This window comes from Candida pseudojiufengensis, assembly GCF_024610245.1.
Source record: "Candida pseudojiufengensis strain CBS 10847 chromosome Unknown scaffold1, whole genome shotgun sequence".
Taxonomy (NCBI): domain Eukaryota; kingdom Fungi; phylum Ascomycota; class Pichiomycetes; order Serinales; family Debaryomycetaceae; genus Lodderomyces; species Lodderomyces pseudojiufengensis.
The window spans coordinates 304,051-329,282 of NW_026261530.1; the positions used below are offsets into that span (position 1 = coordinate 304,051).

At 26.6% G+C, this 25,232-nt stretch overlaps 6 protein-coding genes across 6 annotated transcripts; 3 read left to right on the forward strand and 3 right to left on the reverse strand. All coding sequences in view use genetic code 12, as the record gives it.

Annotated features, from left to right (window-relative positions):
- Positions 1-438: 438 nt before the first annotated feature.
- On the reverse strand, positions 439-2,019 carry DAL7 (Dal7p; the record flags this gene model as incomplete). The annotated part of the gene is made up of 1 exon (XM_051758029.1): positions 439-2,019. The coding sequence occupies one exon, from the start codon at positions 2,017-2,019 to the stop codon at positions 439-441; it is 1,581 nt and encodes a 526-aa protein (XP_051613628.1).
- Positions 2,020-2,739: 720 nt separating this feature from the next.
- GND1 (phosphogluconate dehydrogenase (decarboxylating)) lies at positions 2,740-4,811 on the reverse strand (the record flags this gene model as incomplete). Its single annotated transcript, XM_051758031.1, has 2 exons — positions 2,740-4,213; positions 4,789-4,811. The coding sequence occupies 2 exons, from the start codon at positions 4,809-4,811 to the stop codon at positions 2,740-2,742; spliced, it is 1,497 nt and encodes a 498-aa protein (XP_051613629.1).
- A 2,157-nt stretch (positions 4,812-6,968) lies between these two features.
- On the forward strand, positions 6,969-8,570 carry MET3 (sulfate adenylyltransferase; the record flags this gene model as incomplete). The annotated part of the gene is made up of 1 exon (XM_051758032.1): positions 6,969-8,570. The coding sequence occupies one exon, from the start codon at positions 6,969-6,971 to the stop codon at positions 8,568-8,570; it is 1,602 nt and encodes a 533-aa protein (XP_051613630.1).
- A 125-nt stretch (positions 8,571-8,695) lies between these two features.
- Positions 8,696-12,289, reverse strand: KGF55_003259 (uncharacterized protein; the record flags this gene model as incomplete). The annotated part of the gene is made up of 1 exon (XM_051758033.1): positions 8,696-12,289. The coding sequence occupies one exon, from the start codon at positions 12,287-12,289 to the stop codon at positions 8,696-8,698; it is 3,594 nt and encodes a 1,197-aa protein (XP_051613631.1).
- A 7,174-nt stretch (positions 12,290-19,463) lies between these two features.
- On the forward strand, positions 19,464-20,972 carry KGF55_003260 (uncharacterized protein; the record flags this gene model as incomplete). The annotated part of the gene is made up of 1 exon (XM_051758034.1): positions 19,464-20,972. The coding sequence occupies one exon, from the start codon at positions 19,464-19,466 to the stop codon at positions 20,970-20,972; it is 1,509 nt and encodes a 502-aa protein (XP_051613632.1).
- A 355-nt stretch (positions 20,973-21,327) lies between these two features.
- On the forward strand, positions 21,328-24,951 carry KGF55_003261 (uncharacterized protein; the record flags this gene model as incomplete). Its single annotated transcript, XM_051758035.1, has 1 exon — positions 21,328-24,951. The coding sequence occupies one exon, from the start codon at positions 21,328-21,330 to the stop codon at positions 24,949-24,951; it is 3,624 nt and encodes a 1,207-aa protein (XP_051613633.1).
- Between the last annotated feature and the right edge of the window lie 281 nt (positions 24,952-25,232).

A 25,232-nucleotide genomic window follows, 5' to 3' on the forward strand; every position in this document is an offset into this window, starting at 1 on the left:
TACCTTTCAAAGCTTTGATAAATACCATTATTAAAATCAAGTATGTTGTACTTATTCATTCGCAGACTTTTCAACGAGTTCGTTAATGTCATATGGAACACTCAATTCATTAGTTCCAACAATTGATGGTCCAACATGGATTCAATTGCCTATTATTTCCTGATCCTCAATGGATGAACTTAATTAATAGCTATAAGTAAAACTACAGAAACTGACTTTTTAGAAAACAGCATACTTGTCAACCCAATCACCAGTTTGTACCTCTTGAGCCAGATTGAAGTGAATTTTTAAACAACGAAAAGCCCCGGGCTCTTTTATTTTATAATTATCCACTTATCCAACTGTCCACTCAAAAATTTGTACAAAACTTTAGCATAGACGAGATGTAATCGAATTTATAGTGAACTTAAGAAACTAATATGATATAATTTATATTCATTACAAAGCATATCTAAACCCTTTATTTTCAAAATCAGTCATACCTTTAAACCCATTTAATATTGCTTGTTGAGCTTGTTCTTCAGTTTGTTGTCCTGCCAATTTATTTCTATCATTATTTCTTTTCATTAATAACAACCTTATCAATATAGATAAGACCATTATTCCAACATATGAGATTAATAAACCCAAAATACCTGATTCATATCTTGGTGCTTGACGCGCATAGAATATGTTAGCTCCAATGATATTCCCTGTTGCATAAAACAAAAAAAATAATCCGTTTGATACAGTCTTTTTGGACGTCCCAGCCACGTTGTTGGTTAATAAATTGAAGCATGAGACCACTACAACGCCGATTATATACATAAACCATGCACAGGCTACTAAGTTCCATTTATGTTCTAATGGAATAACATATAATCCAATTAATCCACCTAAAGGAGCTATGCAAGACCCAAACAATACATATAATCTCGTGTTTTTAATAGTGAAAGTAATTATACCTGCAACAAGAACGAAAATTACCTCTATTGCACCCAAAGGCAATTGTAATGCCGAAGTAGTTATACCATTGAATCCAAATCCCTTTATTAAAGTTGAAGCAAAGTTAGATGATCCACCATTAATAACTCCACTAGCTAAACCAATCGCAGCAAGCATTAACACATTTAAGTCTTTTAATGCTTCTAAAGCTTGATGTATTTTGAATTTATGGTCTTTCATACCTTGATTGTTTTTAGCTATGTGTTTAATTAATACAATCTTCTCTTCCTCAGTTAAAAATTTAGCAGTTTCTGGTGAATTCGGACAAAGCCAAGTGAAAATTATTGACCAAACAAAGTTTAATAAACCTATTACCAAAAAAATTAATTTCCATGAAGGTAAACTAGAATTTTCAGCATGACCTAAACCGAAGCTAAGCAACGCCCCTATGATTGTAGCCCATCCATTGAAGCTTAAAAAGATATTTTGTCGCAAAGGCGACTGTTTGGTTGTATAAAACATCCCACATAAGGCCATACAACTTGGAGATATACTTGCTTCAAACATTCCCAAAATAAATCTTATAACTAAAGCACCACCATAATTCTTTAATCCAACGTGTCCAATTAATATGATTGACCAAGAAAATAACATAAACCCAGTATATTTACCAACTGGAAATCTTTGAATTAAATAATTTCCAGGTATTGCCCAAAATAAATATCCAAAATTAAATATTGCAGCACACCAAGAATATCTGTTCCCTGTTAGATTCAAATCCTCTTTTAAACCGTATGCGGCAGCATAATTTAATGATAATTTGTCCAAAAATTGTAAAGTATAAGTAACACATAATAAAGGAAGAAGTCTAGTATCTACTTTCCTCAAAACTTTTGAATATGACTTCTTTTCTTCTTCATCGAATTCATCACCTTTGTAAAGATCTTGACCTTTTTCATATAATTCAAATCCTTTAAGATTATCTGAATCTATATCTATCTTATTGATCGATGATGTAATGATATGAACTTCATCAAATTTTTCATTTCTTAAAATTGAGCTCTGAGATTTAGTATCATCTGTAGATTGTGACATGTTTGTATTCTGTGTTTGATATAATTCAAAGTGCTTGGTTTATTTATATCTTATACTTGAATGATAAATATACTAGTTATGCCCTGCGCTATTGGAACTCACTCCAAAACATAAACTGAAATCATTTCAAATTCAGTTATATTTATACAAAGTTAAACTTCACCTTGTCTATTCTCTATCATTTTTGAAACTGTGCATGAGCTTATCTAAAACAACTAGATGTTAAGTTGTTGAAAAAATTCCGTTAATCAATGTGAAGATTATATGACTTCAATTATTTTTTTCTCTACTATTTTTCCGTTTTGTGACAGATTTTCGTTTGATAAGATAAGTCGGAAAATACATATTCGGAAATAAGCGCCGCTTATTTTCTTTTTCTTTTTCAAAAACAATTGACTGCCTTTAATTAAATGCATTTTCTAAATTGATTCACACCACTAGCATCTTATTTTGTATTGTCTCTTTGATCTAGAAAACAAATCTTGTGTGTTCTTTTGTTGCCTTTGTGAATTTGTTATCTTTGTGAACTCATACTTCTACCCAATTTTGTTGTAATTACGAAGAATCTAATTATTCGTATAACTTTCTTTTATTATTTCTATTCATAGACAAGAAGCAGAAAAGACACGAGTCCTCAAAGAATAAACTAAATTGTTACAACGGAACTTAATTATTAAAAATTGTTCTTAAATTTTTATACAATACTATATCTAGTTACAATTAAGCATCATAAGTAGAAGCTGAAACATTACCACCTTTACCAGTCCAATTAACATGAACCCATTGACCAGCTGGTAAGAATTTAGTTTCTTTACCTGGAGCAACTTGGAAAGTATGAGCACCGAAATAATCTCTTTGAGCTTGTAATAAATTAGCTGGTAATTTTTCAGATCTTAAACCATCATAAAATGCTAAAGCAGTTGAAAAAGCTGGTGTTGGAACACCCCAAGTAATAGCATGAGATACAGCTGATCTCCAACCAGTTTGAGCTTTAGTTATAGCATCTTTAAAGAAAGGATGGAATAATAAATTATCTAAGTTTGGATTTTCTCTATAAGCAGCAGTAATTTCTTTTAAGAAAACTGATCTAATAATACATCCACCTCTCCACATTAAAGCAATACCAGCATTATTTAATTTCCAGTTATAATCTTTAGCAGCTTGATTCATTAACATGAAACCTTGAGCATATGAAATAATTTTTGAAGCATATAAAGCTTGTTCTAAATCATCAACAAATTTTTGTCTATCTTTTTCATCAATTGGTGATTTAGTAACTTCTGGACCATCTAAAATTTTTGAAGCTTTAACTCTTTCAGCTTTTAATGCTGAAAGACATCTTGCAAAAACAGCTTCACCAATTAAAGTAACTGGAACACCTAAATCTAAAGCGTTAACAGCAGTCCATTTACCTGTACCTTTTTGACCAGCAGTATCCAAAATTTTTTCAACAACTGGTTGACCATCAGTTGGATCATCAAATTTTAAAATATCTCTTGTAATTTCAATTAAGAAAGAATCTAAAACACCTGTATTCCATTTAGTGAAAACATCAGCACATTCTTTATCAGTAAATTTACCAACTCTTTTTAAAACATCATAAGCTTCACAAATCAATTGCATATCACCATATTCAATACCATTATGAACCATTTTAACATAATGACCAGCTCCTGCATCACCAACCCAATCACAACATGGTTCACCATCTGATTTAGCAGCAATATCTTGGAAAATATTTTTAATATGTGGCCAAGCTTCTTCATTTCCACCTGGCATTAATGAAGGACCAGTTCTAGCACCTTCTTCACCACCTGAAACACCTGAACCAACAAATAATATTCCTTTTGCTTTTAATTCTTCAAATCTTCTATTTGAATCTGGGAAATGTGAATTACCACCATCAATAATTATATCTCCTTTATCTAAATATGGTAATAATTGACCAATGAAATTATCAACTGCATCACCAGCTTTAACTAATAACATTATTCTTCTTGGTCTTTTTAAATTTTCAACTAATTCTTTAACTGAATGAACACCAATAATTGATTTACCTTTAGCTTCATTTGCTAAAAAATGATCAACTTTTGAAGTAGTTCTATTATAAGCAACTACAGTATAACCATGATCAGCAGCATTTAAGATCAAATTTTGACCCATAACGGCTAAACCGATTAAACCGATATCACCTCTAGGAATTGTACCGTTAGTATTGGTTTTTGATAATAAATGATTAGAAATTGAAGATAGTCTTGAAATAGCTCTATTAGATGACATGATATATATATTAGGTGGTATTTTTTAAAGTTAATAGGTCATATGAAACTGAATTGGACTGTAGAATTTAAATTTGACTAATTATGGTGCTTTTGATGAAAAAAAAAATTATTTGAAATGTGGAGACGATTCTAAATAAGAATAATTCATTGATATTTATAATTCTTTGTCATTTTTTATATTCGGTATAACTTTAATTTTTAGTTTTTTTTTTTTTTCGGGTCAACGATTGAAGTTTTTTTCCTCACTAATTTTGCTTTTTAGGGATTTTTTTATTATAAACCCATGTGTTGATTGATTGATTGATTGAAAAGGTCATGAATTGATATTCTTACTTAATTCACTTAATAGCTTTGGGTTCATCATACCAATTGATTGAAGGACTAATTGGATTCTAAACATTTTTGGGAATTTTCGGACTATCTTTTTTTCCTTGTGGAAATGATGAATTGACTAATCACTTCTTTTTACTCCTTTTAAATTACATACTTTGGTTCTGATGGAGCAGACATTCTATTAAATTGATTAAATTAGTTTTCAGATATATTCAATTGATTAACAAGATTAATTCAAAGGTTGAAAAATTATGATTCAATCTTGAAAGAAAAAAAATTAGGGAATTAAATAAATTATATATTTCAAAATAAATGAAGTACAAAAATTTACATAAATTATTAGTAAAAAAATTAGAACTTAATTGTTCAACAAAATAGATTTGCTATTTTATTCTATGAGTTAGTAGTCTACTGTTACAATTTAACGCAATGACCTAAAGTTAGGTGGAAATAGGGTAAGCATGATGTTGAACTATTGAGAATTAAATATCTACATCAGCCTACAAAAGTCAATTGATCTTCATATCTCTCTTAAATCAGCTCGAACTGTACTAAACGATTGATACTTTGTTGAGATCATGAATTTTATTCGCTATTCATCGGATCTGTCTCACGCTTTTTCTATACAAAAAGAGGGGTTTCTATGCAGGTTTATTTTTCAAGTAGTCTTACAAAATCAGTATATGTAAATGAAACAACAGCAATAATATTTTCGTTAAATAAAGCCTGGTATATATAAAGACAATCTCATCCAACTTAAACTTTTCGAATTGAATGGTTCAGATCGGCGAGTTGTCTCAAGTAGTAATTATGAAAAGCTGATTCAAAGAAAATTAAATTAATGCATAATCCGAGTTTACTTTGCGAAATCGGCCCAAATTAATTTCCGACTTTTAATAGAAATTTAATTAAAATTTTAGCATCGATCATCATCTAGTTTATAAGCCAATTATTTCGTTTCATTTGAATTGTTTATAACATGCTTTAACATTTATAAAGTTTATTCGAAAAATTCAAATAACTACTTCATTTAGTAATTGGTTATGTATCATTGAACTGCTACGTTGTCATTTAAAATTTTAGTTTGAACTGGTCTCCTCCACAAATCAGAGTGTCCCCCACATCGATTTCTGTAAGTATAATTCTACCCTCAATTCATTTTACTCACAAAACTATAACTGATATCTAAGACTTTTTTTGTGCTGCGGTACGGATGTTGTAATATTGAAATAAGGGCATATTTGAAGACATCATAATCTTTACAATAAATCATTCGGACTTTTGGTTTTTTCCTTTTTAGTGAATTATGAAATAGATATATTTGTAGAGTTATTTGGAGGGAGTTGTAGTTGTTTATGTTAATTTGACTCTAGTCAATTCTCCACTTTTCAAAGACCAAAATATTTGAAAATTGTTTTATAAAAATTTGGTCTCAAAATTTATTTAATTGTAAATCAAAATTTTCGATTATTATCTCTTATCTACGATTTATATTTTTTGACAGCATTATTAATTACGTTTAAGATGGATCATAAATTGATATATTATTATCATTCTAATAATGTATTGATCTCCTACAAGTACTAAATCAGTGAAACAAATGTAAGCTATGGAGCACAAACTGGAACTATCGTCAATAAAATATTTTACAGTTGAATTTATTTGAACTTACAAGGCTTATCAGTTTGATTTGTTAAACTGATACCATTCATAGAGCTTGGTAGACAGGAAAACCCTTTCAAACAAACACCACACAAAAATTCATTTCAATAGATCAATATGAGGTGATCAACTAATATAATTACAGTTGTTGATCAATACTTAAACTTTAATTAAAGTCAAGAAATTTTCTTGAGTGTTTCAAAATGCCACCATTTTTTTTCAAATCATGTGTTGAAAGTGAGAATGTGAAATACTAAAGGATAACTGAGTGATTGAATCAACTCCAAAACCATGAAATTGAATTGATCCATTGATATAACGACCACTTTCGAATTTAAAGAGTTTGGTGACAATATTTTTGCAACCAAAATATCCGACATAGTGAGACTCTTCTACTAATAAATGTGTATGTATTGTATTACATAACATATTACGTAAGAAACACTCACAGTCACGTGCAGTGAGAAACTTTTCATGAAAAAAAAAATAAAAAAATTTAATTAATAAATTGTACATATTTCAAATTGCTGCAAATGAATAATACAAATAAAAATTGAATTGACCACAAGTTTGAAATTTTTCAAAATAAATTTTTAAAATCATATACATTCTTTAAACAAGTTTTATTTCACTTTAACTTTTCACTTTAGTTCACTTTCATAACAATTAAACATGCCTATTTCAAAACCTCATGGTGGTAAATTAAATGATTTAGTTAAAAGAGATGAATCAATTAAATCAGATTTAATTAAAGAAGCATCCACAATTCCAAATTTAAAATTAACTTCAAGACAATTATGTGATTTAGAATTAATATTAAATGGTGGATTTTCTCCATTAGATGGATTTTTAAATGAAGATGATTATAATGAAGTTGTTTCAAATTTAAGATTAAAAACTAAAATTGGATCAAATGGTAAAGGTTTATTATGGCCAATTCCAATTACATTAGATGTTACTGAAGAATATGCATCAAATTTAAAAATTGGTGATAAAATTGCATTAATTGATTTAAGAGATGAAAATCCATTAGCTATATTAACTATTGAATCAATTTATAAACCAAATAAAACAATAGAAGCTGAAAAAGTTTTTAGAGGTGATCCAGAACATCCTTCAATAAAATATTTAAATGAACAAACAAATGAAATTTATTTAGGTGGTTCATTACAAGGTATAAATTATCCAAAACATTATGATTATATAAATTTAAGAAAAACCCCACTTGAATTAAGAAATGAATTTGAATCAAAAGGTTGGTCACAAGATAAAATTGTTGCTTTTCAAACTAGAAATCCAATGCATAGAGCTCATAGAGAATTAACTATTAGAGCTGCTAATGATATTGGTGAAGGTTCTCATATTTTAATTCATCCTGTTGTTGGATTAACAAAACCAGGAGATATTGATCATCATACAAGAGTTAAAGTTTATAAAACTATTTTAGAAACATTCCCTGAAGGATTAGCTTCATTATCTTTATTACCATTAGCTATGAGAATGGGTGGTGATAGAGAAGCTTTATGGCATGCATTAATTAGAACTAATTATGGTGTTGATCATTTTATTGTTGGTAGAGATCATGCAGGTCCTGGAAAAAATTCAAAAGGTGTAGATTTTTATGGTCCATATGATGCACAAGATTTATTAAAAAATTATCAAGATGAAATAGAAATTAAAATTGTTCCATTTAGAATGGTTACTTATTTACCTGATGAAGATAGATATGCACCAATTGATACAATTGATACAACAAAAGTTAAAACTTCAAATATTTCAGGAACAGAATTAAGAAATAAATTAAGAACTGGTGATTTAATTCCTGAATGGTTTTCTTATCCTGAAGTTGTTAAAATTTTAAGAGAAACAAATCCTCCAAGATTTAAACAAGGTTTTATTATTGTTATTGAAAATAATGATAAATTAGGTCAATATTTAAGTTTTGCTTTACAAAGTACTCTTAATCAATTTAATGGAGAAAGAAGAATTATAAAATTAGATGATAACTTAAATAAATTTGATGAATTTTTAATTAATGAATTAGTTAAATCTGGTAGTGGAGTTATATTAACAACTGTATCAAAAAAATTAGAAAATAATATTATTAATTTAGTTGGTAATGATAATTCAGTAGTTGTTAATTCTGTATCAATTGAAAATGGTAATGGTTCAGCAACCACTGAAAAATCAAATAATGAATTTAAATTAAATAAAGATTTAAATGTTACCATTGAACAAATTGTTTCATATTTAAAAGATCAAGGTTTTTATTAGAATATATGTTAGAATTGTTGGGTTTGATTTAGAGTTATTTATTGAATTTAGAAAATGCAAAGTAATATGTTAAATAATCATCATTCATTATATTGTATCTATTACACTCATATCTCATCTCTTCATTAATAAGTTGTACCTCTTTGATTTAAATAACTTGCTCTAAATTGTAAAGCTTCAGCAAATCCCATTGAAGCAGGCCAAACAGGCGCATCAGCTAATATTCTAATACCAATATAAAAATATCTTCTTGATAAATTAAAATTTAAAATTAAATTATTAATTTCTTTATTTAATTTTATAACTTGATTTTTATTAAATTCTAAATTTAAATTTTTTGCTATATTATCATCATAAATAGATCTTTCTTCACTAAAGCTTTTTAATTTCTTTATAGATTCTTCAGTTATTTGAAAATTTTGTAAATCATTCATATCTTTTGTTAAAACATCTGAATAAACAGATTTAACACTTGTATTTAAAATTTTATCAATTCTAATTAATATTTTGGAACATTTAAACCAATCTAATAATTCTTGATTTGAAACATCTCTTCTATTACATTGTTGTTCAATAAAATCAAGATATGTAGCTAAAATTAATATACTTATAAATATAGTACAACATAAAAATACAGGAGTTCTAACTGCTGTTTCTCTAACATCAAAACTTATAATTTCTGTTGTATGAATCCAAACTTTTAAAATTTCACAACATGATGAAATATTTTTACTTAATACATTATAATTTGATTCTTTATAATCCATTAAATCTAATTCTTTATTCATTAAATTATAATTTTTTTGTAACATATAAGTTATAATTGAGTTATAATTTATATGAAATTTTAATTTTAACATATTATAAAGGGGGATTATTAATTTTAAATCTGGAGTTCTAATCATTTCATTTCTATTTTCTGTTGTTATATATAATGATCCATAATTCTTGTTGAATAAAATTTCCCAACTATTTATCATTTTTTCAAATTTTGATCTTTTTTCAAGATTCCAATTTATAAAATTCATTTGATTTTGTTCATTTTCTAATTGTTCATGAATATTTAATAAAAATATTAATAAGTTCTTTATAGGAATATGTGGAGCTAAATAAGGATTTGTTAAATAATTTGTAAATGAATCAACCAGTTGACCATTACTTAATTCTATAATTGACCAATTTGGAGGATTTGTTTTACAAACTGTTGCATACCAACTCGTTGCACTTGAACTCCACCATAATTTATCATCAATACAACTTGAACCATTTTTTAATTGATTTGAACTAAATAATATTGGTTGACCAGTCATTGAAGATCTAAAGATTTGTAAAATATAAAATAAATGTAATGTTCTAATTCTTGATTGAGCCATTATAAAATAATCATAATTATGTTGTATAATTTGTTTTGTTTCATCAGTTGTTATACCTTGTGGAACTTGTGGAGGAGGAATTATAGTATGTTCTAAAGGTTCATTAAAATGAGTTGATTGAATTAATCTAATCATTGATTTAATTTGTCTAGAAGTTATATCAATCATATTTGGTTCATTAAAAAATAAAGATATCATTATATGTAAAACAAGACATTGATGAGCCATTAATGGAATTTTTTTAAATTGTAAATTATCTGCAGTTAATTCTTTTTCAAAAAAATTTTGAATTTGAAATTTTGATAAATTAAATAATAATAATGCATCATGATTATTATAAGAATATAATGAACCAATAGCTGCTATAGCTGATAATAATGGGATAATCTCAAAATTTTGACCTCTTAAACTTTTTAATGAAGGTAAATGAATAAAAGAAAAATATTTATTAAAACCAAATTCATAAAGTTGAGTATAATATTTTAAATTTTCTAAACTTGGAAATTCATTATCATTCATATTACTCATTTCTAACATTTTTTGTCTTGTTTCATGAACAATTAAACTTGATTCATTACTATAAAAATTTGCTGGAAATTCTATTGAATAATTTATATTGGTGTCTAAATTTATTGCTCCATTATTAGGATTAGACCCTGCTAATAATTGTTGCATAAAATCTTGAGCTTGCTTTTTGGGGAAATTTCCCTTTGATTCAATACTTTTACTATTTTGAAAATATCCTTTTAAATCATCAAAACTTGTATTTGCACTAAAATTTAAATTCATATCTAATGATTGTCCAACTAAATCTTTAATCCAATCACTACTATCATTAGATGTTCCATTAACACTACTACCTTGTGGTGTACCACCATTTTCCATACTTGATCTTGATCTTTTATTTGAATTTATCATTTTATTACTTAATTGTTGAGGATCTATACTTCCAGCTGATGAGATTGAACCTTGATTTGATTGTGGCAGTAGATTCTGTTTTGCTGGTTGTGGTTGTATTTGATTTATTGATGGTGGTGGAGGTATCCCCGAATTTTGTTGTAAATTATTGGAAAAAGCTTGATTATCTAAAGAGTCTTCAATCTCAAATATGGTATTTCTATGTTGTGGCATACTTTGAGTTTGTTGCATTGAAACTGATCCATTTCTTTGTTGTATATCATTATTACTCAAATTATTTACTTTCTTTAAACCGTCAGTAAAAAAATCATGTAAATTTTTTAAAGATTTTTGTCTTAATGCATTTTTATCATCTTCACCTAAATCTAATGTATCTATATTACCCCAATCCATTAAATCAGTCATTCCCATAATTTTATGATAATCTTCACTTTGTGGACCTAATGGAGGTGTACCAAATTCAACATGAGTAGGTGCAGAATCTGTGAAATTAATATTATTTTCTTGAATTTGTATAGCATCCTTTATAGTAGTATATGAAATCCCAGAAGCTGCTGAATAAGATGCATGTCTATAATTATTTAATAAATGTGATGGTATAGTACTAAATTCTAAAGGAGTTGAGTTTGCATTAGAATTATTTTGAATTAAAGATTTTTTCCTTCTTGGAGAATCTGATTCTGGTGATAATTCTTGTTTTATTTGATGTTGTGAAGATTTTCTTCTACTCATTTTAACAGAATTTTGTCTTGACATTGGTATAGCCTTTGGTTGATTAAATGAAACACTATTTCTATGAGTACTACTATGTAACGTAATACTTGGACGTGGAGAATTTGATGATGTTATTGGTGATACACCCATTGTTGGTTGTGGTTGTGGTTGTGGCAGTTGAGTTGAATTTTCTTCTTGTTTCTCTCCAACACTACCAAATAATGCTGTTCTAAATTGAGGTGTTGTATTTTTTGATGATGAATTTTTAACTATTGGTTCATCAGGTATTGGCATAACACCATTTGGTAAAGGAGCATTTGCATCTGTATTATTATGTAAAACATTTATATGTTCATTTATATCTTGATCTTTTGATGAACCTCTTCTCATTATATTTGGTAAATTTGTATGTAATTTTTGTTGATGTCTTAAAACTAAATCTCTTCTTGCAAAACATCTACCACAAGCTGCACATTGATAAGGTTTTTCATTTGTATGAGCTCTTTCATGTCTTTTTAAATGTTCTAATCTTGCAAATGCTCTAGTACAAACAGCACAAACATGAGGTCTTGGTTTATCAGTTCTAATTTGTTGTGATTTTTTAGGTATTGGTTGAGTTGCAATAGGTGTTGTAAAATTTAATGATGATGTTGAATTTTCAAGTATAGGTGGTGATGAATTTGAATTTATTGATATAGATCGTTGCATGTTCATTTTTTAATCTCTTTATCAAGTGTATGTTGAAGATGGTTGGAAACTATGCTGTTGTTAAATATTAATACAAGATAGAAAAGAAAAAATTGTAAATGGAATATCTATAATTCGATAAGGGTTTTATAATATTAACATAAAACTAATGAGATTTTGACTTATAACTCTATGAATAATTCTTAAGGAAAGAAATGAATGATGAATGATGAATATGGAAGAACAACTTGACTAAAGGAAAGATGTAGTTGTTTTAACAAAAATTTGGTGAAATAAATTTGATAAACTTATTGAATGATTAAAATTTTTATATATATAAAAAAAATAATTGTTGAACAAAATTTAAAATATAAAAAAAAACAAAATAAAAAAAGACTGAAAATTTAATTATTAAAATTGTAGACATAATATTAATAAATTAACATAAAAAACAGACACAGAATACAGCTGGTAGCTTATTTCAATAAAACAAGAAAGATAACTCTAACAAAAAATTACGCAAATGTCTGATGTCTGAATGTTGTTAATTTCTAAATTTAAATGACTTGTTTTATATTTACTTTACCAAAATATTTGAAACAATTTGTTAATCAAGGATAGTTTGTCAAGAAACACAGGATATGTACAGCTCACAGCTTCACCAGCAGAGCAGGTGTTTCCATTAATTCATTGAATTTTGTTATAACGTAACAGAGTGTTTAGATCTTTGGGATACAAGTACTTTTGGTTGACTTGAGAACGTGAGCCAAATTTTAAATATACAATTGTAAAATAGGATATAATCAAATACAATTGGAATGGCTTAATTGGGTAACAATTCACTTTAGTTGACAGGTTGAACATTACAAGAACTAAACTTATATCTCAACGTTGAGATAATTTATTGTGTGATGTAATTAATAAATTTCTATTGTATTGTAATTGTATTGTCTTGGATCTGTTGAGTTCTTTGCATTGTATAGAAATCTATATATAGAGCTTTTATTAAACTTTGATTTGATTGTTAATTCTGTAAATGAACTATTTCTTGACCTTTGTTTGTTTGAGAAAAAGACTACTAAGTCGTAATAACAATTGTTTGAAATTATAATAATTTATTATTGACTTATTTACTATATGGATTGTATCCCTGAAACTTCAAAAAAATAAACCCTTTAACAACCGAATTAATAGTTTGGTAAATGAGTAAGATAACTATACTAATAATCTCGAATGTAGCAATTATTCAAAATCTTGTTCTGTTGTTAGTTGAATGTTTGAATTGTTGGATTATCTTAATATAGATTTACGAATTTTTATTTTTATACCACTCCCCTCCTTTTATTGCTGTTGATCAATTAAAATAATTAACATACTTTAAAAAGAAAAGAAGAGTAATGCATATCTTTTTAAGTCAGTTACCATTCTTTAATGTGGCAGATCATTTGCTAAAAACCTGTATAAATACAATAGAAGCAGACATGTGTGGAAATATGAATAATGTAAAAGTCATTGATTATCAATTTTAATTTCAAACCAAACGTATGAAATCAATATTTTAAAAAACTCCGAAATTTTTTTAAAAGACTATAAAGGAAATTTATGTTTAAATTTACAGAAGAAAACGTTTATTTTTTTACTTTTTTGAGTTTCCAGAATAGATCAAGCTTGTAAATCTTTTTAAGTAATTCTTATTTTTATAAATGACCATCATTCGAATCAGTAATAGACTTGCTCCTAAACGTTGATTGAATATTTCAAATTTTTCAAAGCTATTCGTCTCAATTGTTCCTACTACACACAGAGTCAGAATTCTTTTTTTTCAGGGACGTTAACGGCGTAGGTACAAAAAGTTTAGAGGGACAAAAAAAAAATATAACTGAGCCAGAATCAATAAATTAAATCTCTCGAAATGATCTATGAACCTACTTCGAACAATCTACACCAAATCTGGAAATCTAATCATGAAAGATTATCCCTTGAAATCTTATGCCTATCCATATAATTTAATAAAGAGGAATTTATAAAAATTAAAATTCTCGGAGAATAAGAACCTAAATGCAGACACTTTTTTAGTACTCAAATTTTACCTAATTAGTCAAACTTTCTTTTGCTTAATATAATGTCCGAAAATAAAATAAAATCTGGGGTAAAAAGAAAATTTAAAACTAAGTTACACAAACACCTATAGTAATGCTTACTATTTAAATAAAAATCTATTTCAATTGATAGGTTGAAAATAACCGAATAAATCATACTAATACAAAACCAAAGGATGACTAACTTAAAATATCAAATCTAGTAATACAAAAGTATCCCCAGATTAACAGTCAAGGCTCACAATTATAAATCTTGATACTAAACTCAAAAACAATGTCATTTATTAAAACTAGACTTAGACTAAAATTAAAAACTTTAAATAATTAATAACCGTTATTTCAATTAAATACTGAGATTTTGAAATATGGGGTAGATGTAATAATTATAGTTTTAAAGGTTAGTATACTCAAATTGAAAAATCCCTTGATTTGAAAAATTTAACAACCGAAACTACTGTTTGAGACTAAAAAAGTAAGTAAGCGAGATTTTATATACGGTATTTACTGTTACATCTTTAAAATGTTTCAGTATTATTGTTTATTTTAATATTTGATTCCGCTTTTTCCTTACCTAAATCTTGTTTCTTTTTGAAACAACTCGATTCATCTTATTACAATTATCACAATTATTACAATCTAGATTCATATTTAATGATAAATGGAAATCAAGGTAATGATATAGACTCATTTACGAGATTGTTGAGATCTGGCTTTATTTATAAACTAGTCAAGTTAAAAAAGTATTAGGCTATAATTTCAATTTCTATCTGGAGCGTAATGCAAATTATGCTTAGTCCCTCGATGGTGAGACTTGATGATCAACTAAGGTAATTGCTGACAAATTAACTCCATTAATTATGATCCACCTTCCATATCACTTTGATCCTATAGTTGGGATATCCAAATTACTTCCTTTGGTGTTTTAGCCATTACCATATATTTAGCTTCAGCTAATGAACAAGACTACAATTACATGCTTTTTGCTCTTCCAGCTAATAATAGCTACTTTCTATCCTTATAATTTGAACACCCAATCAGCATCACAATATACTTCATGAACATGAATTTTTAGTGAATTTGGATGAAACTGCTATTAGCTGAAAAAGTTAAAAGCATGTGTCACTTATCATCTGTACGCTAAAAATTTTCGAACAGATTCATTCTTCAATTTCGTTCAATTAACTAGAAGAAAATTTGAATGAAAACTAATGAATTCTCGAAGAATCAAAACCTTGTTTGTTTTTTGCTGATATGGAAAATGACTCAATAGTTGAAAACCAAAACAAATATCCTTATATATTATTGTTAACATCATTTGAATATTTGTTGGATCGATATTAATTTTCTCAAAACTTAAAACTGGCACTGTCACTTGTAACGAAATCTGGATCAGTTATCTTTAATTATGTTTAAGTACCCAATAGATGTATAAACTTTTGATAAAGTCCCCTATTATCATCCAATGTTCTAAATGCATTAATATTGGAAACTCAAATTTAGATAAAGATGACGACCCTGATTATGATACAAGCTCAAAATATCAAATGAACATAAATAATGTTTTGCAACATATTCCTTTAAATGCAATTATATCAATGGTTTTGATGATTGAAAAAGTTGATGATATTAGGTCGTACCATGAATGACTAAACTTAGATAATCTTTGATATCAAAGAATCTTCATCGAATTCCGATAACACACCTAGCAATCTTAACAATCTTGACGATGGAGACTTAATTTTTGTATTAGTTAATTAAAAACATTAAAGAGACTTATGATCCGTTTTTGAAAAAACTTTTTGATCCAAGCAAAACATGTTTAAATCTTCTTAAAATCTAAATGGTTAAAACAGATCAAAACTCACTTCAATACTCTAATTAATAATAAAAGACCTTCATCATCTAGGGTACTAAGATCATTAGATGCGTTATCTGAATTCGATACTTCCTTCTGATTTGATCACTGAAATCAGTTATCTTGAAAATTGTTAATTTCTTTCATTCGGGCTTTCATCAACTACTTGAATTTCTTATATTCCTGACTTGTTAATTTATTGATCTAAATTAAAGATCCAAAGTTTCTTATGTTTGAAATGAAATTGGTATTGATGGCAACTAGTAAAATAACTCAATTTAATCAGGTATTGTTGGATTTAAATCTGAAATTTTCTCAATTCAAATAAATCTAGTGAATCCATATTACCAAAATTAAATCAACCTGTTGAGTAGTCCAATGTGAAGTGTAGTAACAAACTGAGTATATAATTTTGCAAAACATGTAAGGAGGAGTTGCCTTTCAAAATTTGATAAAAAATAAAAAAATCGTCGACCTAAATAAATTCGAACTATTTTCCATCTTTAAGACCGCAACTCGCCCTGTGTCGACTTGTAAAATGAGACAACTTTTAATTCTATATAAAGATCCAGCAAAATTTTTTTCCAGAAATTACTCCTGGTAGCTTAGTTGGTTTAAAGCACAAGACTGTAATATGTTTTCCCATAATTTGTAATCTTGGGATCGGGCGTTCGACTCGCCCCCGGGAGATTTCAACTACTTCTGATGAATTGTTTTTTTGCAATGTTATTATCATTCAAAGTAGATAAAAAATATTTTGACGAATCCAATCTATCGAAAGGTATTTTTTTTATATATTTGGATGATCTATAAAATGAGCTAATCTAGGTACAAATGATACATGCATTACATTGTAATCTTTCTTTCTTTTTATAAGTGACTTTAAAAATATCTTACTTTTTTATTTGAAATTTGTTTTACTTGAAGTTTTTTCTACGGATAAATTGAGAAAGTATACTTGAGATAGTAACTTATGATCTCTAATCCACTCTAAAATGTCCAGAATCAGAGTTACTAGGTCCAGTAGATCGAATTTTAAGTGAGTCAATAAGTTCTTGATTACTAAGATTAACTTCAAGAGGTGATATCGGCGGTTTTTTTCATATTTTTACGGGTGTTTAACATCTTATCGTATCTTGAAATTACAAACCATATCTAAAGATATTCAATATTTTTTTTTCCGAAAATATTCAAATCTTTTTATGAATTACATGACCGAGAATGTTTTCCTAGTTTACTTTGAGGCAAGCCTTGAAACTTTCTAATAAATTGCAATGTATGTCAATTCAGTATATCGTATAATGAGATAAATTAATTTTCATATTAGTCTAGACCCTTTTCGAATCTCTATCTATTCTAAAATTTCTTTGCTTTTTTTCGGAAATCTACACTTTTTAAGTTAACCAAGAAATTATTAATAACAAATTAGCCTAAGAAAATACATAAGTCACAAATTTCAGTACGTATATGTATTAAGATTATTACATTTACGTTTATTAAATATAGTAATTTAATATACGAAACCCAATACAGACGAAGTTAAATCAATAGTATGAGGAAATCACTAATCAATCAAATATTCATTGAAACAAGTCAAAGATCATCAACCAATCAAGTTTTAGTGATTAATAATCTGCCATATAAACGAATAGAGTACAAAATAGAATCTGAAACTATAATAGAAGAAAAAGAATAAAGAAATCTATAGTCTACGAAATCAAAAATCTAATTTAATTTGACATGCTTTGTGATATTAAAAGAAACTTTTTCAAAATTATCTAAAGATAATCAAAACTTCTTTTGGCATAAACTATTTTCAAACTCTTACCGTCAAAGCGTCAAACACAACCTCGATCCGAATATTTTGATGTTAAAGCCATATTGAGTTAATAATGCTACTGACATATATGACAGTCTGAAACAATATAGAAAGGTTTAAGCCATTTTATTTTCATACCTCTTATTGCTTTATATATTATTTACAATTATGATGTAAGACTTTTTATATCATGTAGTACAAATAGCAAATAATTTTAAGTAATGAAATATCAAGAAACACAAAGAAGAAAAATTACAAGATGGCTAATTTAATCTAATTTAGCAAACTAATATTATTTTTTTGACATAAGTTGGGACTTCAATATTCAAGCTTCAACTTTGAATCAGGAACATCTTCACGAAGATTCTCGAGAAAGTTACAGTTCCAATACTCTTAACCATGAATACCATTACTAACATAAACTATGATTATTGATAAAACCCACATTAAATAATGTTAATTGTTTTATGTATTTACGCGTATAAATTTGTATTGTTTAATTTTTAAATTTAATACTTTATACATATGTCTAATTTTGTACGACTTTAGTAAATATCTATTTAAAGTTTTAAATAAATGACCAATTTTTATATCAATATATAAACAACGATATACCCGTATTTTTTACAACCAAAATTACATCAACTTATTATTTCAATAAAGTACATTCAACAACGTATTATTCAACCACTAAATCTAGTATCTAGAAGAACCACCACTGGAATGAATATATAGAAGTATGTTTTCAAAAATCATAAAACCAATTTTGATGTGAAATTATACATGAACAATACAGAGGTCAACTAAAAAAAAAGAAGCAAAAGAAGACCAAGAGGAAAGACTAAAATCATATATTCAGAAAGTAGCACTCAGATCTACTATTGTAATCAATATCAATCATATCAAATCTAGGTCAAAAAGTAAGGAGAGATAAGATTTAAATTCAAATCTTCATCTAACCTACTCAAAAGAATGATTACAGTTAGTTTAACAACATTAATGATATTCAATACGCAGACCTCACTTAGTCTTGATACGAGCCTGAAATCAGAATCATCATCAACCTTAGTTGGGTTTATCTATCAATTTTTTTTACAACCAAAAAAGTAATACAAAATTAAAATTAAAACTTTTTTTTTTTTTTCTTTTCCTTCCCCACAATTTAAAATAATTTATTATAAAAATATATAAATACTATCATGAATCCTAATCAGATAGTGTTCATTATTTTCATTGTACTGACTATCATAACAACTTACTCATGAAGATATAGCATTTGAAAATTTGAAGATCCGGCATTCATTTAGTTCATGCATTTCATCTCACATCACAACTATTTAGAACAACCATTACTAACATTTTCGAGTAGATCTTACTATTAAATTTTAATCTCACCCCATCCACAGAATAAAGAGCTTTCACATAAAAATGACTATTAAAGATATACATCCATCATCTACTATACTACCACCTGAATATTCAAAATCATCAGAAATACTACCTAATTATAATTCATCATTAAACTATTATGGTTTAGCAATATTAAAAATAGAATTCAATACTCCATATCATTATAATAATAGTAATAGATCTTGGAAACCTGTATTATTACATATGAATTCAACCCAATTAAATATTTATAATTTAAAATGTGATAAAAAATTAAAAGATTTAATTATAAATTTATATTTTGAATTAAATAATTTAAATCAATTAACAATTGATGTTAATAATGAATTTAAAATTAAAAATGGAATTGATTTTAATAGTTTTAGTAACTTAAATAATAATGATTTAGATGATATATTTGCAGGTGATGCTTATGGAGGAAATAATATAAACTTACTAGATTCAAATAATAATGGATTTTTTTCATCATCATCTTCTTCATCATTACTTAATCAAACAAATTTTGATAAATTTAAAACAAAAATAAAAAACAATAAAAATAAAAAAATACTATCAAATATAAGTCAATATTATGATATTTTAAAAGATAATCGATTATTATTTGAAGCAAGTGATAACGAAACTTCAACATTCAAAAATCTAAAAGGTACATTATTAAATTCTTATAGTTTAAATAATTTACAAATTGGTGAAGCTCCATCATTAAATCAATTAATTTCAGCAATGTATAAAGAAGATACAAATTTATCATCATCAATTCAAACTTCATCATTAGTTAAATATAAAAATTGTTTAAGATTAAGAATTGAATATAAACAAATTTTATTACAATTTTGGTCTTTTAATTCAATGATTAATTGGTTTAGAAATTTATCAATTGGTAAAGATTTAAGTTTACCTTTGGAATTTAGAACTATAACTAAATTGAAATCTATACCTTCAAGATATTCAAATAGAAATAATGCTTTGTTAGCCGCAACTGCTGCAGCTGCAAATCATGGTAGATATTCAATATCATCAAGTTCGGATGAAGTGCATGAGGAGAGATCACATTTTTTAAGCTTTAAAGATTCAGTTAATTCTGACATTTTCAGTTCAACTACATCTATTGAAGAAGATTCTATATTTGAGAATAGAAGAGAATCAATAAATTCAGCAACATCATCAACTACTTCATCATCACTTGAAATATCAAAATCAATTCCTCAACATATTACCATAAACAACTATGACTTTATAACACAAGATTTCAAATATTCAACAATTGAAAAACAATATATATCAAATTGTATACCAGATTTAAATTCTTTTGATAAATGGAATGGAAAATTATGTACAATAAGTAATGTTGAATTTTTTATAAAAGATGATAAGAACCTAAATGAAAAAGATTTATTTGTAAGTTATGCTTTTTTAAATGATTTAGTTTTATCTTTTGATAAAAAATTTCAAAATCAATCAATTAAAAAACCAAGTTCTACAAAGACATTTTTAATTCATCAAAGTGGTTTAGTTGGTGTAAATTGATGATGAACGATGTTATGATTAACGTTTAATGCATATAATTATTTATTTAAAAGATGTTTGATGTTACGTTTCTCTTTAAACTACTACGTTTCATTTGGTAAGTCTAAGGCAATAACAATAGTTTAATTTAATTAATTACGAGCTTTCCCTTTTGTGTAATTTTTCACAGTTTTCCAACTTTTTTGAAATGTTTTTTCTTCTTTTATACAAAATTTTGATTTTACAACCAACAATCACTAATCAACTTCAATTGTATTGAATAGAGATAAGAGTCAAACTTACTCAATTCGAATCAACCTTTTTCCAGCTGTTTATATTCATATAAGCATTGTCCATTTGTCCTAATCTTTTAGTTATGCCAACACCTGCTGAAATTATTGCTGCTCGTTTGAGTCGTCCTGAACAATCAGATGATTCAAATTGGAGTATTGATGAAATTGAAGAACAAGGTAAAACAAGAACTTCTACTTCAACTCCTTCAATTAATGATGAACAAGCATTTCCTGCTTTAGGTTTAAGAAATTCTACTGGTGATTCAAATCATTCATCACCTTCAAATTCTTCTTGGGGTCCAAAAATGAAATCACCAGTTTCTCAAACCACTCCCAAACCTAAGAATGGTGGTACAACTAATGGGTTTACCAAAAAATCAAAATCTTCAACTATTCAAGAAGCTTTTTCCCTCGATGTTGAAGATCAATTAAATGTTACAAGACCAGAATTTATTAAAATTTTAACTTATATAATGCAAGATACAAAAACAAATATTGAATGTACAACTTCTCAACATACTAAGAAAAGAACTTTTTTAATTAGTGGGAAATTAGAAGATGTTAAATTAGCAAAAAGATTAGTTATTAAAAAATTAACAAAACCTGTTAAAATTAAATTTTCAATTCCTTCAAAATTAAGATCAAAAATTATTGGTCAAGGTGGTAAAACTTTAAAACCAATTATTCAACAAAATGAAGTTAAAATTGAAATTGGTGATGATGAGGAAGTAACTGAAGAAGATGGTGAGGAAGATGATGATTTGTTTAATTCTATTGTTTATGTTACTATTGATGGAGATATTGAAGGTTCTAAACGTGCAAAAAATCAAATTTTAACTATTGTAAAAGAAGAAACTAAAAATTTATCAACAAAAATTGTTTTAAGTGAAAAAGTTAAACCATTTGCTTTAAAATCTTTACATACAATTGTTGAAAATAATAAAGAAATTGATTTTTCAATTCCAGATTATAAATCTCCTCGTAATTCAATAATTTTAGTTGGTGAGCGTGAATTAGTCTTGAAAGTCAAATCTGAAATTAAATCAATTTTAGATAAATTACAAGATAAAATTATTATTGAAGAAGTTCCAATCCCAAAAACAAAACATCAATTTTTACCAATTGATGATGTTTTAAATCATAATAATGTATTAATTGAATTACCAAAAGAAAATGAAACAAATGTAAAATTTATTGGTGAAAAAAAAAATATAAAATTAGCTCAAGAAGAAGCAAGAAAAGTTACTTCAAAATATAAAGTTGAAATATTGGATATGTCAAAAGCTCATAAGGGTAACTTACAACATGTTAAAGCTGTTGCTTTATTTTTAAATCAAACTGGAATTTTTAAATCAATTGCTGAATCAAATGATGTTGTTATTAATGTACCTTCAAAAAAGGAATTAGCAATTGCAAATACTATACCAATTGAAATTATTTCTGATGGTGATGAAAATAAAATTAAAACTGCTAAAAAATCAATTGTTAATCAAGTTAATAATATTAAACCAGATCAAACTAAGATTATTGATGATATTGAACCATTTTTGATAAATAAAGTTGATGAAACAATTGGGGGTTTAGTTAAAGATGAAAAGATTCAATATGTTATTTTGGATAATGTTATTACTTTATTTAATGTTGAAGATCAACAGGAAGGAGCCGAAGATTTTGATGATTTTGCTACTCCAAGTGATGGATTTGAAAGAGTCAACACAGAGTTAAATAAATTAAGAGAACTTGCTGCAAATTTATCATCAGTTACAATATCAATTGATTCAAAAGATCAAGATCATATTTCTGGACCAAAAGGTACAACCCTAAAATCAATCTTATCCTCAGTTGAACCAAATTCTGTTATTGTAAAATTACATTCAAATGGTACTACCACCTCAGAAAACGAAATATACATCCATGGTTTAAAAAATTCAGTGTCATCTGTCCAAAAAGATATTGAATTAGTATTAAATGATTTAAAAGAATATCCTGATGGCTATACATCAACAATTCAAATTCCATCACAAGTTATATCAAGATTAATTGGTAAAAATGGTAACAACCTTATATCATTACGTGATGAATTTGGTATAAAAATAGATATACCAGAATTAAATAATAAAGATAATTTAGAAAAAATAGAAATTACCATAAAAGGTATTAAAAAAAATGTTGAAGAATCAAAAATTAAAATTTTACAAATTACAAAAAAATGGGCTGATGAAACTTTAATTAAATTAAGAATTGAAAATCAATATCATCGTAGAATGATTGGTTCTCAAGGTAAATATATTAATCGTTTACAAGATAAATATAATGTTAAAATTAGATTTCCTTCAGCAGACTTTGAAAATGGTAATGGTTTTGCTGATTCTCCAAAATCAAAAGATGAAGTTACCATAAAAGGACCTTCAAAAAATGTTGCAAAAGCAGAAGAAGAATTAAAAGAATTATATCAATTTGAAAAAGAAAATGGATTTAAAGAAATTTTACAAATTCCTTCAAAAGCTATTGCAAGAGTTATTGGTAAAAATGGTGATACTATAAAAGATATTGCAGATGGTACAGGTATTGAATATCAATTTAAAAGAGATTCTTCAAATGATGAACAAACTGAACTTGAAATTATTGGTTCAAAATCTGCTTTAAAAGAAGCAAAATTAAAAATTAATGAAATTATTAATGAAGTTGAACATTTTGTAATTAGAAAAATTGAAGTTGATCCAAAATATCATCGTGATTTAGTTGGACAATCTGGTTCAACAATGAAACAAATTATAAAATTAGCAGGTGGTGAAGATTTACCAAGACATAAATATCATAAACTACTCACAATTCCAAATGAAGGATCAGGATCAAATGAAATTATATCACAAGGTGATAAATTAATAGTTGATAAAATTATAAATCAAATTGAAAAAATTATAAAAGAAAAAGAAGCTTCAGTAACAGAAGAAATTGAATTATCAAAAGATAAACATAGATTAATTATTGGACCAAATGGTATTATACGTCATAATTTACAAAATGAATACAATATAACATTGGATATTCCAAGACCAAATGATGAATCATCAATTATAAAAATTAATGGATTACCAGAAAATATTACAAAAGTTAAATCAAGAATTGAAGAATTAACAAAAGATGATTGGTTAAAATCTATTGATATTCCATCAAAACTTCATTCATTTATTAGTGATCGTGGTGCAATTTTCAAAAAATTTAAATCTGACTATGGAGTAGATATAACTCATGGAAATTTAACAAGACAAGCAAATAAATTATCTTCTTCAAGTATTGCAACTCCTTCAGACAATGCATATCCTGAAAATGAAGAAGAAACTTATAAATTTACAATTGAAGAATTCAATTTGGGGGCTGATGAATTAAATATTCCTTGGAGATTAAAAGGATCAGAAGAATCAGTTGATAAAGTATTATCCATAATTAAATCAAAATTATCTAAACTTCAATCAAATGAAAATTATATTGGATGGATATATACAACAAAACCAAATTCATTTTCAAAAATTATTGGTCCACAAGGTTCAAAAATTAATCAATTACGTTCAAAAAATAATTGTTTTATACAAATTCCAAATTTAAATAATCATTCAAATGATAAATTATCTAAATTTATTTTTACATTTGGTTTAAAAGATGATTTAGTAAAATTAAATGATCAAATTAAATCATTAATTGGATGATAAAGTTGGAGGGAGATTTTTTTGTAGAGTAAATAAAAGTTTTAAATTACATTATATAGTAAATAAAATAAAGTAAATATAAACCACAGGTTGTTAATACGGCTATTCTGATTCATAGACTGATCGGATATGTTTCATCTTCTACTGTGCCTCCCCAGATTTTCTAGCAATGACTATGACATATTATGTATGTCGGTTATTTCTTATCACTCATTTTTAAGAACAAATTTATCAAATCTATAAATAAATAATAATTTCCTTAGTCAGTAGCACACATACAC